Raw genomic sequence first — 16527 nt, forward strand, 5'->3', positions numbered from 1 at the left:
TGGTGAGCATTGAGGAGAAAGGAGCTTACTTTGGTAGAGGCCCTGGAAGATCTCTGGGGATAGATGAGCTGAGGAAACCTAGAGGCATGAGTGGAGGGTGGGGAATTTGTTTAAGCTGATGTTCTTATTTAAGCTGAGACATCCCCCCGCCCCCCGCCCCCTGCTTTTGTTTGTTTTCACCTGTTTTTCAAGGCACTGGACACTGTCTGTTAATTCCTCTATGTTCTCTTTCCTCCAGGTTTTCTCCTCTCACTGCCCATTCCTTATGGGTCCCATCGAGTGCCTGAAAGAGTTCGTCACTCCAGACACAGACATCAAGGTAGAGTGGAGTACAAAGTGGACTCCAGTGGGGAGATATGTTATTGAAAAAGGATGTAGCTAGGATCTTATAAGGGAGAGAGGGCTCCGAGGAAATACTGTAGAGAGATGAACCAGGATTTGAATAGGAAAACACTGGGGGAGATTTTATGAATAGAGAGAGGGGCATTGGTCAGACAAATATTCTTGGAGAGAGAGGGCAGAGCTGGGGAGGCATGTGGGGATGGAGAGAAGTGGGAGCCTGTTGAGGCTGGGGAAACATTACAGGAGGGAGAGGGGTATGCTCTAAGACAATACCTGTAGGTTTTCACTTAAGATGTGCACACAAGTTCTCTCTTTAGTCAGGAGCTTAGGTACTTCTTATAAAAAGATTTGTTCCTTTCATTTCCACCCACCCTGCCTGCTGTCAGAGTTTCCTTTCTTTTTCTGGCCTATTCTTCCTACTAGTTTCGAAACTTTCTGGTTCCTCTATCTGTGTCACTTGCCTCAGGCCCCATTCTGCACTACAGAGATGGAGAAAGAAAGAGGGGCTTAGGAGACACCCCAAGTTAAACATTCCTCCCCGCCCCCCTTCCCTTCTTGCATTATCTTGTCTTCTGAATCACCTGGAACAAACAAGCATATTATGCAGGAAATACAGCTGGAGGTTGGGAACAAGGGCCTTCAAAACGCGTAGGGCAGGCTATTCTCTTGTTGATTCCTTTAAGGGAGGGAGATCTGTGCTAAGAGGAAATTGGTCAACAGGAAGAATTAAAGTTAGATGTTAAGAAAAACATCCTAAGTCTAGATCAAAATAGTTGGGAAATACCCCTCTCTGCCTGTGTAAAATCAGGTAAGGGTCAAATGGTCATGGGGGCCGTTAGAGGGCGATGTTTCACTGGATGGCTGCGTGTTTTGACCAGTCTTTGATTTTATGGTGAGCCTGGATTTCTGGCAGCTGCTGATGTTGGGGCCAAATGCTCTAGTCTAGCCTGTCAGGAGCTTGTCTAGGTGATATCTCCCAGGAAGCCCTGAGCTTTAGGCTCTATCTGCTTGTGAAAATAAGCAGGTAGAGGTGGAGAGGGGGAGGACCTGTCCATCAGAGATTCTGCTACTGCCTCAGGGGGTAAAAAGATTAGGAGAAGAGAAAATAAGACCCCTTCAATCATCCCTTTCTTCATCCAGAAAACCACACGTCATGGATCAGGTCCCTGATCTCAGGCCATGGTTGTCATAAGCAGGGTCATCTAGTTAGTAGGGAATTTAAAGGACAAAGCAGAATGTAGCTAAGGTTTGCCTTCTGGTTGAGTACCATAAGCAAAGTGTGTGTATACTGTTGTTTGTGGTGTTCTTTGCATACGATACTCTACTTGGTTGTCTACAATTATCCTTGTTCTCTCAGAACATTTTAAAGGTTTCTTTTTTTTTTTTTTCAATGTCAAGAGGGGTATAAATACTTGGTGTGGGTGTGGGGGCTTTGGGACTAGATCCTGGGAACTTGATTCTAAATACATTGAGGGATTCGGGTATCAATCAATAAATATTAATTGAGTGCATTCTGTGTGCTTAGATTGTGTTAAAAACTAGAGAGGATAAAAAGAAATGTTCCTCGCTTTGAGATAAAGGAATAAGGGAAAGGAATCATTTTTATTAGTTTATTTGTGACTCCATCAGTCCCTAGGGTAGATAGAGACTTTACACGTGTGGTCTAATTTATTCTTCACAAGAATTCTGAGGTGAGTACTATTACTCCAGTCTTACAGATGAGAAAACTAAGGCTCAAAGAGGTTAAGTAACTTTTAGCTAATATCACACATTTAGTAAGTTTAGAATTTGAACCAAATCTTCTTACTCCAAAGCCTTTTTTTCTCTCTTCTCCATGCCATAAAGTTTAAAAAAGAATTATAATCTAGTTGGTGAGATAAGTCATGTTTCACCTTCTATCTGAAAAGACAACTGAAATTACCAGGTGGTGTGTATGACCAGGGCTAAGTCCCTGGTAACAGTTTAAGGAGGGAGACATGCGTTTGGGCTGAAGTAATCAGGGAGACCTTCACAGTGAATATGAGATTTGAGTTAAGCCTCAAGGAATGGGCGTCACCTAGATATAAGTAGAGGAGAGGAAAGGCCACTGTGGAAGAGGGAAGCATATGAACCAAAGTATGGAAGTAAGGAAGTAAATTGTAGTTTGGAAAGTGGATAAATTACCCTTGCTATATTGACTGTAGGAAGTGTTTGGGGAAATAAGGTTGTCAACATAAGAAACATTCAAACCTGTAAAGAATTTTTGTGAGCTTCTTTGAGCCAACCTGTTGACAAATGCCAGGAAGCAGACTCTCAACGGATTGAGATGATGCTCCAGAAAATGGCAGTTTTGCACCTTGTTTTATATATTACAATCAAAAGAGAAGACGTAAGTGGGTTACATGAAATCCATTGGTGATAGATTATTGAGGTGGGAGAAATCAAAGCGGAGAGACCTCTGGGTTGGATAAAAAGTAAAATGAGCCCTAACCGGTTTGGCTCAGTGGATAGAGCGTTGGCCTTCAGACTGAAGGGTCCCAGTTTCGATTCCAGTCAAGGGCATGGACCTTGGTTTCGGGCACATCCCCAGTAGGGAGTGTGCAGGAGGCAGCTGAATTGATGTTTCTCTCTCATCGATGTTTCTAACTATCTTTCTCCCTTCCTCTCTGTAAAAAATAAATAAAATATATTAAAAAAAAGTAAAATGATAGACACAAGCTTCTTTTACTTAGGTAGGTGCAGGATAGTTAACCGTAAACAATTAACTCAATAGCAATGAAGGGATCTGTGGTCTCCAGAGAGCAGTGCCTCTGCTTTGAGGGGTTCAGAGAAAGGAAAATTACTTTGACATTCTAAAATGACATGTTATTGTAGATGCAAAAGACAATAGACAGGCTCAGGTAAGGTAAAGATTGGCCTTTGTCAGGGACGATACCTGCCTAGGACATGACTACTCACTATAAACTGCTTTTAGTTAAAAAAGTTTTAAAATTTTAAAAAAATTTTTAAACATTGATTTCAGAGAGGAAGGAAGAAGGAGAGAGAGATAGAAACATCAATGATGAGAGAGAACCATTAATTGGCTGCCTTCTGTATGGCCTATACTAGGGATCAAGCCCGCAAGCCGGGCATGTGCCCTGACTGGAAATCGAACTGTGACCTCATAGGTCAACGCTCAACCACTGAGACACGCTGGCTGGGCTAAAAAAGTTTCAATTTCCAGACCATCCTTTGTGTTGACTAGTACTTTAGGTCTCTGAATTTGCAAGGCCACCATGTAGCCTTTCTCTTGAGTAGTCAGGTTAGCATGTGGCTCCGTTTTGTCCACAAGGTCAAGACAGTAAATTTGTACTATGGCATATGTGAATGACAAGCTAAAACATTTGGGTTCCCCACCCCCCATAAGTTAGAGCTATGAAGGAATACCTAGAACAGGTGATAGTACACCAAAAGTTTAAAACATGTCATCTAGTAATCCTGACTTTCTGTAGCTTTTGCCAAGCACTTCTCTCCTGGGAATTGTCTCCAGAATGTTGTTTTCTTCTCTACCAGGTGACCCTGAGTATCTTTGAGCTGGCATCTGCTGCAGGAGTGGGCTGTGACATTGACCCAGCTCTGGTGACTGCCATTGCTAATCTGAAAGCTGGTAAAATTGGGGAAAGGGAGGGCTTGGGCCATATTTTGGGGTGGGAAAATGCCAATGTCAAAGCAGCCTTTTGTTTGGGATTGTGAATTCAGAGGCTATAAACTGGTAACTAAGAAAAGACTTAAAGTGTGGTCCCTAATCCCCACAAAATATTTACACAGGCAATTTGGATTTCTAGTTAGAATCCAATCAATTGACTTGTCAATCAGCTAAAAAGTATTGAGAGTCTGTTTGGTGCTTAGCAAGTGCTCAAAGGAATTTATAATCTGGTTGGGGAAATAAGATGAATGCAAATGAAATGAGAGAACAGTACACAGTAGTACATAATTTCATGCTGAGTTGTGTGGTATAGCATCTAGTTCCCCAGAGTGATCTTGTGCTCTCCCCTCCCATATAATCACCATGACACTGCTCACTTCTTCCCCAGGTCTCCCACTTGTCTCTCATATTTTTCATTACACATTTCCTGTGATTAGCACATTTATACTTATACACACTCAGGACCAAGGGACTGGTTTTAAGCCCTTTTATAATTTCTAGATTGGTCCTCCTTCTTCTCTCCTGGTTTTGATGAGACTCTTGCCTTTCCTTCCTGCCTCTTGACCTCATCACAAGTGACAGAGTGTCCCCAGACTGCTTGCCAGCAGAGCCTTTTGCTAAGAGCTTTGTTCAGTCACAAGAGGAAGCCTCCAAGGACTTAGGCCCCTCATTATAAGTGGAGGCTAATCCTGTCCCCTTCAGCAATAAATGACCTGCCAATAGTGCTTTATAAAGCAGTGGTCACCAGCCGGTGGTCTGTGGACCACTGATGGTCCGTGAGGTCTGAAAGGTTGGTGACTACTTTTATAAAGTACTAGAGGCCCAATGCATGAATTTGTGCACTGTTATAAAGTACTAGAGGCCCAGTGCACAGATTTGTGCACCAGTGGGGTCCCTTGGCCTGGCCTGTGCCCTCTTGCAATCTGGGACCCCTCAGAGGATGTCGGACTGCTAGTTTTGGCCCTATCCCCACAGGCACTGGGCCTCTAGTATGCATATAAGATCTTTGGTTAATCTCTCAACACTCTTCCCCCAACCCCCTTCCCTCTGAGATTCATCAGTCTGTTTCATGTTTTCATGCTTGTATGTTGAGTGTCTGCCCCCTGGTAGTCAGTGCACATCATAACTACCGGTCAAACGGTCGAATGGTTGCTTAGGCTTTTATATATATAGATGTTCATAGATATTTCTTATGTGATCCTCAGTAACTCTGTGAAGCAGAACCCCTGTAGAGGAATCAGGAATCCTGATGGCCGACCTTACTTCTACTCTTTTCCTTCTTACCAGATACTTCATCCCTTGAAGAAGAATATAAGGTGGCCTGCCTGCTTTTGATCTTTCTTGCAGTTTCCCTCCCACTCCTTGCCACAGACCCTTCTTCCTTCTATAGCATCGAGAAGGATGGTAAGTAAGGAGTAGGGTTGAGGAACCAGTGCTGTTTAAGTTACTGTCCTGGGGCAGGGAGATGAGATGGAGATAGGTATCTATCTGGAAAATACAGACTGCTGGCTCAGGTGTAAAGTTCTATTTCAAAAAGCACTTGAGAATGAACTATCCATAAAAGTCAATTCCAGTGGAACTTCATAGGAATATCCTTCTCCTAATCTGCAGATGCCTCCTATAGGTGTTAAATAGGGGTGACCCAGACTGAAAAAATGAAAACGTCTCAGTTGGTCAGCCTGGGGTGACTCACTTTGTTAATTGCTTCTGTTTTTCTCTCCCTCTATCAATAATAACCTAGGTTACAACAACAATATTCACTGCTTGACCAAAGCCATCATCCAGGTGTCTGCTGCACTCTTCACACTCTACAACAAGAACATTGAAACTCACCTCAAGGAATTTCTGGTGGTGAGTGGGTCTAGGTGATAAGGAATGGAAGGTTGCAAAGTCTGGTGAGAATTGGTTTCACTTAAATCCATAGATGGTTATTGTTGGCAGGCTTTGGAGTCTAACCTCCCATCTAATTCATTCAGTAAATAGAGGCCACTTTGTGAAAGTTCCCTAACAGCTATTGTTTCAGCCTCTGCCCAAATGCTTGCAAAGAGCATCGGTCTAAGTGTCAGAAAAATCTGAGTTTGGGTTCTGGATCTGCCAGTAAGAAGTTGTGTGACCTCTGAAGAGCCAAACTTTTGGGGCCTCAGTCTTTTCACTTATTAAATAGGGCAGGCAGTTAAACTAAATCCACCATTCACGACCTTATCATTAGGATCCTGAGGAGCTTGTTCAAACACAGATTCCTAACCCTTATACCAGTTCTACTGAATTAGAATATCCTAGGGTGAGTCCAGATCTCTGTTTTTATTTTTTATTTCTCTCTCTCTTTTTAATAAAAAATATTCTTTTATTGATTTCAGCAAGAAAGGGAGAGGGAGAAAGGGATAGAAACATCAATGAAGAGAGAGATCATTGATGGCTGCCTCCTGCACACTTCCCTACTGGGGATTGAGCCCGCAACTGGGCATATGCCCTGACCAGGAATTGAACTGTGAACTCCTGGTTCATAGGTCGATGCTCACCTACTGTCACACCAGCCAGGCCAGGTCTCTGTTTTTAATAAAATCTCCAGGAGATCTGAAGCACAATAAAGTTGGAGAGACACTGAGTTTTTTAAGGCCCTTTCCAACTCCAATACTGACAAAAGGACAAACCTTTTTCAAATTCTCAAACTTTATCATAAATCAGAACCACCTAGAAAATTTCTGAATCAGTGAATTAGAGGCAGGGCTGGAAAATTAGCATTTTCAACAAGTCCCCAGGTTATGTTGATGCTGTTCATCTGGCATTTCACTTTGAGAACCACTGGTCTAGATTATTACTAGGGTCTGTGCTTATAACCTTAGGCTATGTCCAATTTGTTAAAAAAAATTGTTTTAAAACAAATTTTAGCCAAAGTTAGACTCTCTATAACTATCACCATTGATCTTAGCTTTGCTTCTGGAAAAACACGGAATAAGTATAATCTCTTTCCATTATTAAAAAAGGTCTGGAGTTTTCCATTCTAAACCCTTCATGGAGGAATCACATCCATACACTTCTGATACATGGTCCATTGCTCACCGTCTCCTTGAGCATTCTTAGCAATAGGGAGCTTATTCATTTACAAAACATGGTCCTGACTTAAGAACCAGGGCCTCATCTGCCTCTTTTCAGGAGGAAACACAGAAGGTCATATTCTCTTAGGAATCATACCATTGTATTAAGAAGTATATGTCAGGGACTTGGAAGCTTAGTGAGTGAGTCTCTATTTAAACTGAAACAGCCAGTCTGACAGATGGACTCTGAGCATATCTATACTAATAAAAGGGTAGTATGCTAATTAAATCAGACGTATTCTGGACGACCATCCGGATGTCCTTCCAGACAAAGCCGCATGGGCTGCCTGAGGCTCAGGCAAGCCAGGGATGGTGGCTGCCCAGTCGCCCAGGGTCGGCCCGAGGCTCAGGCAAGCCGCTGATGGTGGCTTCCCAGCAGCCCGAAGCTCAGTTAGGGGGTGATCAGGCTGGCAGGGGAGCAGTTAGGGGCATCAGGCTGGCAGGCAGAGGCGGTTAGGGGTGATCAGGTAGGCAGGTAGGTAAGTGGTTAGGACCCAGTGATCCCGGATTAGAGAGGGCGCAGGCCGGGCTGAGGGACACCCCTCCGTGCATGAATTTCGTGCACCAGGCCTCTAGTTAGATATAAAGAGGACTTACACCAGATCTCTATGTTTCCCTTTTACCCTTTTTATTTGCTAAATGCAGGAAATCTGAGTCTGGGATACAATTAATCATGTTTATCTCCCCCCCCCCACCCCCCCCGACACACACACCTCTTTGACTTGCTGGGGACCCAGAGGTGAATGGAGAGGACAGATATTTGGGAGTTGACAGGAGGAGAATAACAAGCAGACTGTGTCTGAATCAGAGGCCAGGCTCTGTCTCTAGTCTGGTGGGGAGTCAGCTGTAAACAGCCGATGACAATGGTATCTGGAGGCTGCCTAGGAAAAGAGATGAATCTCCTGGCATACAGCATTACCTGCCTTTGTTCTAGGTTCTTCCCTCCCCCTTGCATCTCTCCCCCAGATCCCCTCCTGTTGTCCACACTGACTGGCTTACAGACCACATGCATCTCTAAAACCTAGGGAATTTGCCGCTTTTCCACCCTGAGATTCCAGGAACATTCCAGCCCTTCTTAACTTTTCTCCTTGATCTTTTAACTTCCTGTAGCCTGAGGCTGTCCTACTCTGACCTCCATAAAAAAACTGCTTCCCTTACAATCTCTTCCCTTACAGGTGGCTTCCGTCAGCCTCCTGCAGCTGGGCCAGGAGACGGACAAGATTAAAACCAGAAATCGGGAATCCATTTCTCTGCTCATGCGCTTGGTATGTATCTGGTTTAAGTTGCTCTGGTGAAAGAGAGAGGAGAGCTAGAGGGTCTTTTGGTTCCTGGTATTGTCATCACTCAAAAGCATTAACTAAGAATTTAATTCTGCCTGATCCTCTGGGTCTAGGTTTCATATTCTGATTAACATTCTAGACTTGTCCTGTAATCTCAAGGTAGAGTCTTCAAGGACTTCTCTGCAGGACAGGGCCTTCCTGGCCCTTTTTCTGCAATGTTCTAGTCTGACCTGGTGGGGCAGCTGTGTCCCTCCGCCATAACTACTTTCCCAGTGCACATTTGGCTTTACTTGACCACTTCCTACCACCTAATTTCTTGTCCTTAAGAGTATCATGAAGAGGGTGCTGAATAGCACCGAGATGAACTGGGGGAGGGGGAGGAGGGCTCTGAGGAGGAAGGGCTCTTAGATGAAAAGCTATAAGGCTGGGAGCCAGGGGAGCCAGGCATTAGGCAGCTCCTGCTATCTCTTCTTTCTTCACAAGCTGTGTGCTTTTCCCTGCTTTGGCAGAAAGTTCTGGGAACTCTGACTCAGTTAATTTTTTTGAAAATCTTTTCCCCATGATTCTGTTTCCATCCTCAACACACTTACTCATTGTTTTGCTCAAAAAGTCCAATTCTCCAGGTTAATAGTGCACTTAGCTGTGGAGGAGAGGTTCCTGCCCTGGGCCCTGTGTGTAAGAGGCCCTCCTCTGGCCTATGGGGAGAGGATATGCCCACCTGGAGGTTGAAATATCGACTAGTATACTAGTAGTTTATTTGATTTATTTAGCCATATGGTATGTGGCCTTCCATTTGGACTCTTGGCCCAGGACCACAAATGTTAGGAGCAGGCATACCTGGGACTGCCCCTGGTTTCCTTTAAATATATGGGCACTGAGTGGTACCCATATCTCAGTGTCTCCTGCGGCCAAAGGCCTAGGTTGGGCTGATTAAGGATTATGATGGAGAAAAGAATGGACATGAGGGTATGTGTGTGGCAGTGTATATGGTGAGGGGTGAGAGGACAGAGGAGGCAAATGAGGGCAAATGCTAGTATTGTGCTAGAGAGCGCACAATTTTTGGAGCAAGTTAATTAACCTTTGTGAGACTGATTCTTTGTCCATAAAAGTGGACAATAATTTTTATGTTAGAGTGGTTAGTATTCATGAAATAATATATGTGAACGTGCTTAGTATATAATAGATGCTCAAGAAATGTTAGTTCCCTCTCTCTGCTGTTCATTTTAGTTTCTGGATGGTTAAGCATGTCTCTTCATTTTCTCAGGCAGTTCTCACCTCTATGGGGTTGGAGGTGATTCTGTATTGCCACCCAGCCTGACCTCTTCCTTCTGCTTTGCTCCCTCCTCCCCCACCGGCCCCAAAGTGTGAGGAGGCGGCTGCCCCTTGTGGCATTGCAGTGAGGCCTGCAGAGTGGCGGGAACAGAGAGCTAGGTCCTAACCAGGTGCTTTTTACTGGAGAGAGTGACAGAGAGGCTAGCTGCTGCAAAGCAATTTAAATGCAAATGTTTCCACAGAGCAATTGGAAATTACTGAAGGGGAAGGAGCTGTATTCTGATATAAGAGGCTACTCATGTGGCCCCAAATCCTAGTCAGGCACTTCTCTCCCCTGGGGTCTTTCTGTCTTGGCTGTCAAGCCTGGGCAGTTCCCACCCCAGTATTGCCATCATGTTCCTGGGTTTCACAGGGGAAAGAGATGACTCAGTCATAGAATCGTGGAATCTTAGATGTCAGAATGAGGCCAGATCCTGGCAAGTAGTCCAGTCCTTCCAATTCATAGGTGAGGAAACCGAGGACAGGGAGAGAAAGATGACCTTCAAGGTCTCCCCCAAGAGATACAGGCAGATTTGGGACCACACGTTCCTTGGCCTTCATTCTAGGGCTGTTTCCACTACTATGAATCTCTCCCAGTCAGGAGCCCTGTTATTTTCTGTGCTTAATGGAGCAAAGAATAGGAAGTCTTGGGCCAGTGAATCCTTCTTGAAGCTGTCACTCATTTCCCTGTACCGGAGGGTTGTTTCCTGGAATAGAGATCTGATCTCTGTCTGGCTTAAGGTTTCAAAGTCTTGCCTAGCAAAAAATTCTTTCCTTTATCCAACCTAAGACCTGAGCCACAGTGTTACTGGCAGATTTCCTCCCGTCAGCCTGCAACGTCTGCTCTTCCGGGGCTGTTGTGTGTATTGTGTGTGCATGTGCTCGAGAATAGCAGGACCTTACACATTTTAAAGCCTGAAAAGGACTTCAGAGAGAGAAGCATGTTAGAGTAGATATGGCAGGTTCTCTTTTCTCAGTGAATTTTCAGGACTTGAAACACCAGCCATATTGGGGAGGCCCCATCTGTGTGAATTGCCAGAGGATATGGGACACTTCTCTCCAGAGTGTGTCTTTTAGTCCCAAACCTCTTGATGAGGAGAGTACTGAAGAAAAGACATCCTGTTCCTTTCTCAGAGGCAGGGACCCTCCAGCCCAAGGCTAAGTTGAACAGCTCTTGGCTAATATGCCCTCCTACCCTTTCTTATCCAGGCATCTTGATCTATCTTTCTGCTTGGCTGTGGGGGCTGCTGGGATTATTACCACAGTACATAAGCTTCTAATTAAACTAATTAATCATGCCCGCTCCTTTATGCAGCATCCTTACTGCTCCACAAGCACTGCACTGAGGGAGGGAGGACACTGAGGCCCAGCACAAGAGGACCATTGGGGATTCCAGGCCCCCCTTTCTTGGCCTGAAACAGCCATTGTTTCTTTCTCTGCCAAACTTTGTCATGATCACTTTTACTCATCCTTACCTGCATCTGTGCTGCCCACCTGCCTATGCTTTGGTATCCAGAACAGGAGAGAATGGGTTTTTCTGCCACAAGGGAAGCGTTTCTTTCCTGCCTTCCGTTTCGGAGCCCTTCATATAACCTTGAGGAGGGGGACAGGGCCATTATAATGGAGGGGAAGAGGCCACATTACTTTCCTAGAGCTGAACCAAGTGGGAGGAGACAAGGGAGTGTGACCTGGAACCCTGTTCACTGTAACTGGGAGGGCCTCCGAGGGCCCAGGGGACTGGATGACGAGGAACAGGTGTCACAGAGGTACGCCCTACCTGAGGTTCTCATCTCTTGGCCCCTTCTCTTCCAGGTGGTGGAGGAGTCCTCCTTTCTGACCCTGGACATGCTGGAGTCCTGTTTCCCTTATGTCCTGCTTCGAAATGCCTATCGGGAGGTTTCTCGAGCCTACCACCTGAACCGAGTGTTGACCACCGCCCACTGAAGGGCCCTTTGGACCTGCCTACACCCATGCCATACTGGAAGCTGTGGGCATTTTCTCAAGGGGTAGGGAAATGGTGGGGTCTGGAGCCAGAGCAGATGAGCAGGCATATGGACGAACAGTCCAGGGCTGAGAAATCATCGAGAAGTGGGGCAGGCTGGGGGATTGGAGGACAGTTAGTAGGGGCATGGGGCCAAGAGTGTGAATTTTTACAATGAAGAAACGAGTACAAATATATTTCTGTTTCCTGGTGAGTAGAGCTTGAGCTCTGACTGGCATGGGTCTCTCCGACGACCTTCATCACTATTGTAGGATAATGCGGGCGGACGGAGATGATCAATCATCATATTAAACCATAATGAGCTTATAATCCTCCCACTGGAGCTGCTATTGTCTCCTGCACATTCATTAGGACGATTATCTCCTCTCTTCCTTTCCCAAACGTGTTCAGCAAATATTCAGCCTGTTCCTACTACAAAGTCATAGCAAAGGAACCCCTCTTTTCCTTTGTGGGGTCACTTTTAGGAGTCATAGGTCTCTTCCTCTGCCTCCAGCTCCCCTGCCTACACGGGCAATGAGAGCTATTCACTACCCCCAATTTTTCACCTGCCCCACACACTTTGTGGGTAACAAGTAAGTTCTCCCATCTGCTTAATTTTCACCCCTCCTGACATCACCAAAACCCAGAGCAGAGGGTCAGTCTAGGTCAGCCGTGGGCAAACTACGGCCCGCGGGCCGGATCCGGCCCGTTTGAAATGAATAAAACTAAAAAAAAAAAAAAAAAAAAAAGACCGTACCCTTTTATGTAATGATGTTTACTTTGAATTTATATCAGTTCACACAAACACTCCATCCATGCTTTTGTTCCGGCCCCCTGGTCCAGTTTAAGAACCCATTGTGGCCTTCGAGTCAAAAAGTTTGCCCACCCCTGGTCTAGGTAGTTCTAGGTCACATGACAACAAATTGGATCAGAGTCATGTGGTTTCCTTCCTGGACCATTTGGGGTACTCTTCTTCCTATCTGGAGGGACTGATTTAACCCAAATCCCCTTGTCGTCTTGGGTACAGCTGTTGCTCCAGGCAGGGATTTCTCTTCTACATCTTAAATTTCACAGACCTCATTAGGTTATAGAGCCCGTAGAGTGGGTATACTTGAGGGAGTACAAGCTGTTTCAACTTAGCCCTTTTCTGCCCTAATTAGAATTTCAAGTGTCACAAAGCCTGGGGCGTTCAAGATAGCACTAAACTAGATTTGGTTAACCCCATGGCAGGAAACACTGGCCTCCATTGCATCACTTCTGTGCACCCACTGCCAGGGAGGCTGGAGCAACAGATCATAGATGTCACAGGTGTAGAGTGGTTGGAATGGCAAATAATTAACTAGTTGATTAATCAGGGTCGTGTTCAGACTTCCCCGATAAAAGGGAAGCAATTATTGATTTTCAGCAAAACCATCTGGCTTTTATTAAAGCTATTTAATAGCTGTTTTTGGACTTTGTATGCATGTTTGATTTTTATTTCTCGAGACCCAGGCTTAGTCCATACTTTTAAAACTTGGCACCTATAATCAGTATCCCAGTTTTTCTTAGCAACAACTGCCTGCTCTTTAGGATAGAAGCAACAGCGGATCCTGCTTCCTGCCTCAGCAAGTTGTCCTTCCTTGCAGTGGAAAGGACATTATGTTCTAAGGCAGCAGTTCTCAACCTGTGAGTCGTGACCCCTTTGGCGGTCGAACGACCCTTTCACAGGGGTCGCCTAAGACCATCCTGCATATCAGATATTTACATTACGATTCCTAACAGTAGCATCATTACAGTTATGAAGTAGCAACGAAAATAATTTTATGGTTGGGCCACAACATGAGGAACTGTATTTAAAGGGCCAGAAGGTTGAGAACCACTGTAGGAGTGATTCAGGGTCAGGCCTACTGAGACTGAGGGCAAAGTTGATGAGGAAGAGAAGGCTCAAAAGTATCTGAACAGCCTCTCTTACACACATGTCTCTGCTGGGGTCACCATCTCGAGGAGACGGAGACCCCCTTTTCATCTACATGTGGAACTGCTTAAAAGGAGCCTCGCAGAGGACCAAACACAAATTGCCGCAGGGGAATAGAGGGTGGACATAATATCTTTTATTTTTTAAATTAAAAATTATATTGAGCCCTGCCAGCGTGCCTGAGTGTTGAGCATCAACCTATGTACCAGGAGGTTGCAGTTTGATACCCGGTCAGGGCACACGCCCAGTGGGCGGGGTGGGGGTGGGGGCCACACGCGTTTAGGAGGCAGCCAATCAATTTTCTCTCTCATCATTGATGTTTCTCTCTCCCTCTCCCTTCCTCTCTGAAATCAATAAAAATATATTTTAAAAAATTATATTGAAATAGTTAATCCAATGAACTAATGCAGAGAGATCCTGTGTATCTTTACCAGTTTCCCTCAATGGTAAAATTTTTCAAAAACGATAGTATACTATCATAACCAGGATATTGGCAGTGACACCATCCACTGAGCTTATTCAGACCTCCCCAGCTTTACCCATTTCTCTGTGTGTATGTAGTTCTGTACAGCTGTCTCACGTGTAGGTTCATGTATCCACCACCTTGATCAAGATACAGAACAGATCCAACACCACAAGGATCCCTCATGTTGCTCTTTTATAATAACACGCACTTCCCTCCTGCAGCCTCTTCCCCTTCCCGGACCCCTGGCAACACAAATCTTTCCCCTTTTCGAAAATGTCATTTGTCATCATCTCTCTTTATAAACATATAACTACACTACATTTCCCTACCACATATACTTTTTCAAAGTGTTCTTGCATCCTTATCATATGTCTGCAAGGTAGCCAGGGGAGGCTTCCTTATTTCAGGCCGGTAAACAGATTCGGAGATGTTAAGTGACTTAATGAAGGTCATGGTTAGCCGTACACCTAGACCTGGGAGCTGAGTCTGATACTCAGTCCTAGACCTTTTCTCCCTGCCCAGACTGCCTCTTATTCTGGGAAGACTTAGTTGTTAGCATCCAGAGACCCTAGAACAAGCAAACATAGGAGAAGGTTAGGACAAGATGGCCGTAACCTCTGGAAACAAAAGATGAATGCCTCGAGCTAACAGGACCTCTCAGCACTTTAGGCAGTTTGCTTTCCAGAAAGGCCAGGATGGTCTCTGACCCTTTGCAGCCTAGGACACAATCAACTGTCAACTGCTTTCTGCTCTCAGATCCCAGCTTGCTTTGTTCAGGCCTAAAAGGAACTGAGGCATGAGTATCGGGGGGGGAAATTCTGACCTTGATTGCTTGTCTTGCAGGCAGAGTAGGCTGTAGCCTCAGCGTTTTCATTAGTGCAGTGTTTTCATTACAATCTCCATTAACTTGTTTGCAGCAATGAGAGGGAATTATCCTTCCTACCAGGCCTGTTGGTGAGATGCTTGCAGAGGAGCTCCCATTCCTTCGGGCATTAAAGACACGATGGTGTTCAGTCCATTGGGCAGGCGAGGGCAGCCTCTAAATGCAGTGGGTCTGCGGCCTGGACAAGGGGGTTTATCTTGTGGCACTCTGCCCAGGAGGTAGAGAACAGCTGCGGTTTGAGCTGTACTTGGGAGAGGGAGATCCCAGCTCAAGTCAAGACTTCCTTAACCTTAGGTCCTCATGCCTGTATCAGTTCTTCTCCAACAAAGTTTCACTTTGAGAAGAAGCTGGCACATGGTTGAGATGCACTCACGAGGTTGGGGGGAAGAGTGTTCTTCCAGTCCTCCTCCCCACAGGGCCTCCTGCTCCTCCTAAGTACCTGTCATCAAAGGAGGTGAAGATGAATCCCCCCGCAGCTCCCACACTTCAAGGAGTTGTCAAGCACGCTCCCTCCCACCTGCACAGGGAGCTGGAGCAGCAGGCCACCTTGCAGGTTGAGGAAGTGAGAAGTTAACTTGAGCTGAGTTTGCAGCTCTGGAGAGATTGAGGAGCAGGCTTTTCTTTTGTCACTTTGGAAGGAGAGGATTGTGAGGGCTCCCCTTGAAATAGCATTCCCGTAGGAGGCAGATCACATCCATCCGTCACCACTGCCAAAATGTCATTTTTGGTCTCTATCAAACTCAAAGCTTGTTGGGAGGGATTGTGGGTTAGGGGAGCGAGGAGGCACGGTCTCCAAGGGGCAGGGGCAGGGGCAGGGGCAGGAGCAGTTGGAAAGCGGAAAAGGAGAGGAAGGAGGTTGGGCAGAGGAGCCTGGGAAAAGTGGGGGCAGGGGACAGGAGGAAAAGACAGGGAGAGAAGAATAGCAGGACTTTTAAGCCTATGAATGGAATATATATATATTCATATATATATATATGAATAGATTATATATATATAATCTTGTCTAGAGCAGTGGTTCTCAACCTTCCTAATGCCACGACCCTTTAATATAGTTCCTCATGTTGTGGTGACCCCCAATTTCATTGTTACAAATTGAACATAATTAAAGCATAGTGATTAATCACAAAAACAATATGTAATTATATATCTGTTTTCCGATGGTCTTAGGCGACCCCTGTGAAAGGGTCATTCAACCCCCAAAGGGGTTGCGACCCACAGGTTGAGAACCGCTGGTCTAGAGGAAGGTTAGACAGAAATAGGATTGGATTGCAAGAGGAATGAGGTTGAGGTTAGACACCAGGAATGGTGACTAGAGAAAGAGAAAGAGCCACAGAATGGAAAAGCACTAGAAAAAGGTTGGGAGACTTGACCCAGGCTTTGTTGCGTACTCTCTGTGGGACCGCATAATTTTTCTGGGCTTAGTTTTCCCATTCGTTAAATGAAGGAAGTTAGATGGAGTCTAAAGTCTCTTTTACAAGTGACTTTTAAAATAATTATATTTTTATTGATTTCAGAGAGGAAGGGAGAGGGAGAGGGAGATAGAAACATCAA

At 45.3% G+C, this 16527-nt stretch overlaps 1 protein-coding gene across 1 annotated transcript in view; it reads left to right on the top strand.

The window, feature by feature from the left end:
* NCKAP1L (NCK associated protein 1 like) overlaps positions 1 to 13125 on the top strand; it is a 43679-nt gene extending 30554 nt beyond the window's left edge. Inside the window, exons 26-32 of the mRNA XM_059683147.1 lie at positions 239 to 319; positions 3874 to 3967; positions 5294 to 5410; positions 5748 to 5857; positions 8277 to 8366; positions 11505 to 12338; positions 12571 to 13125. Of these exons, the coding sequence (XP_059539130.1) occupies positions 239 to 319; positions 3874 to 3967; positions 5294 to 5410; positions 5748 to 5857; positions 8277 to 8366; positions 11505 to 11636 (624 nt within the window). The 3' untranslated portion in view covers positions 11637 to 12338; positions 12571 to 13125. The remainder of the gene's footprint in view (positions 1 to 238; positions 320 to 3873; positions 3968 to 5293; positions 5411 to 5747; positions 5858 to 8276; positions 8367 to 11504; positions 12339 to 12570) is intronic.
* Positions 13126 to 16527: the final 3402 nt, after the last annotated feature.

This window comes from Myotis daubentonii, chromosome 2 (assembly GCF_963259705.1).
Source record: "Myotis daubentonii chromosome 2, mMyoDau2.1, whole genome shotgun sequence".
In the NCBI taxonomy this organism is placed as follows: domain Eukaryota; kingdom Metazoa; phylum Chordata; class Mammalia; order Chiroptera; family Vespertilionidae; genus Myotis; species Myotis daubentonii.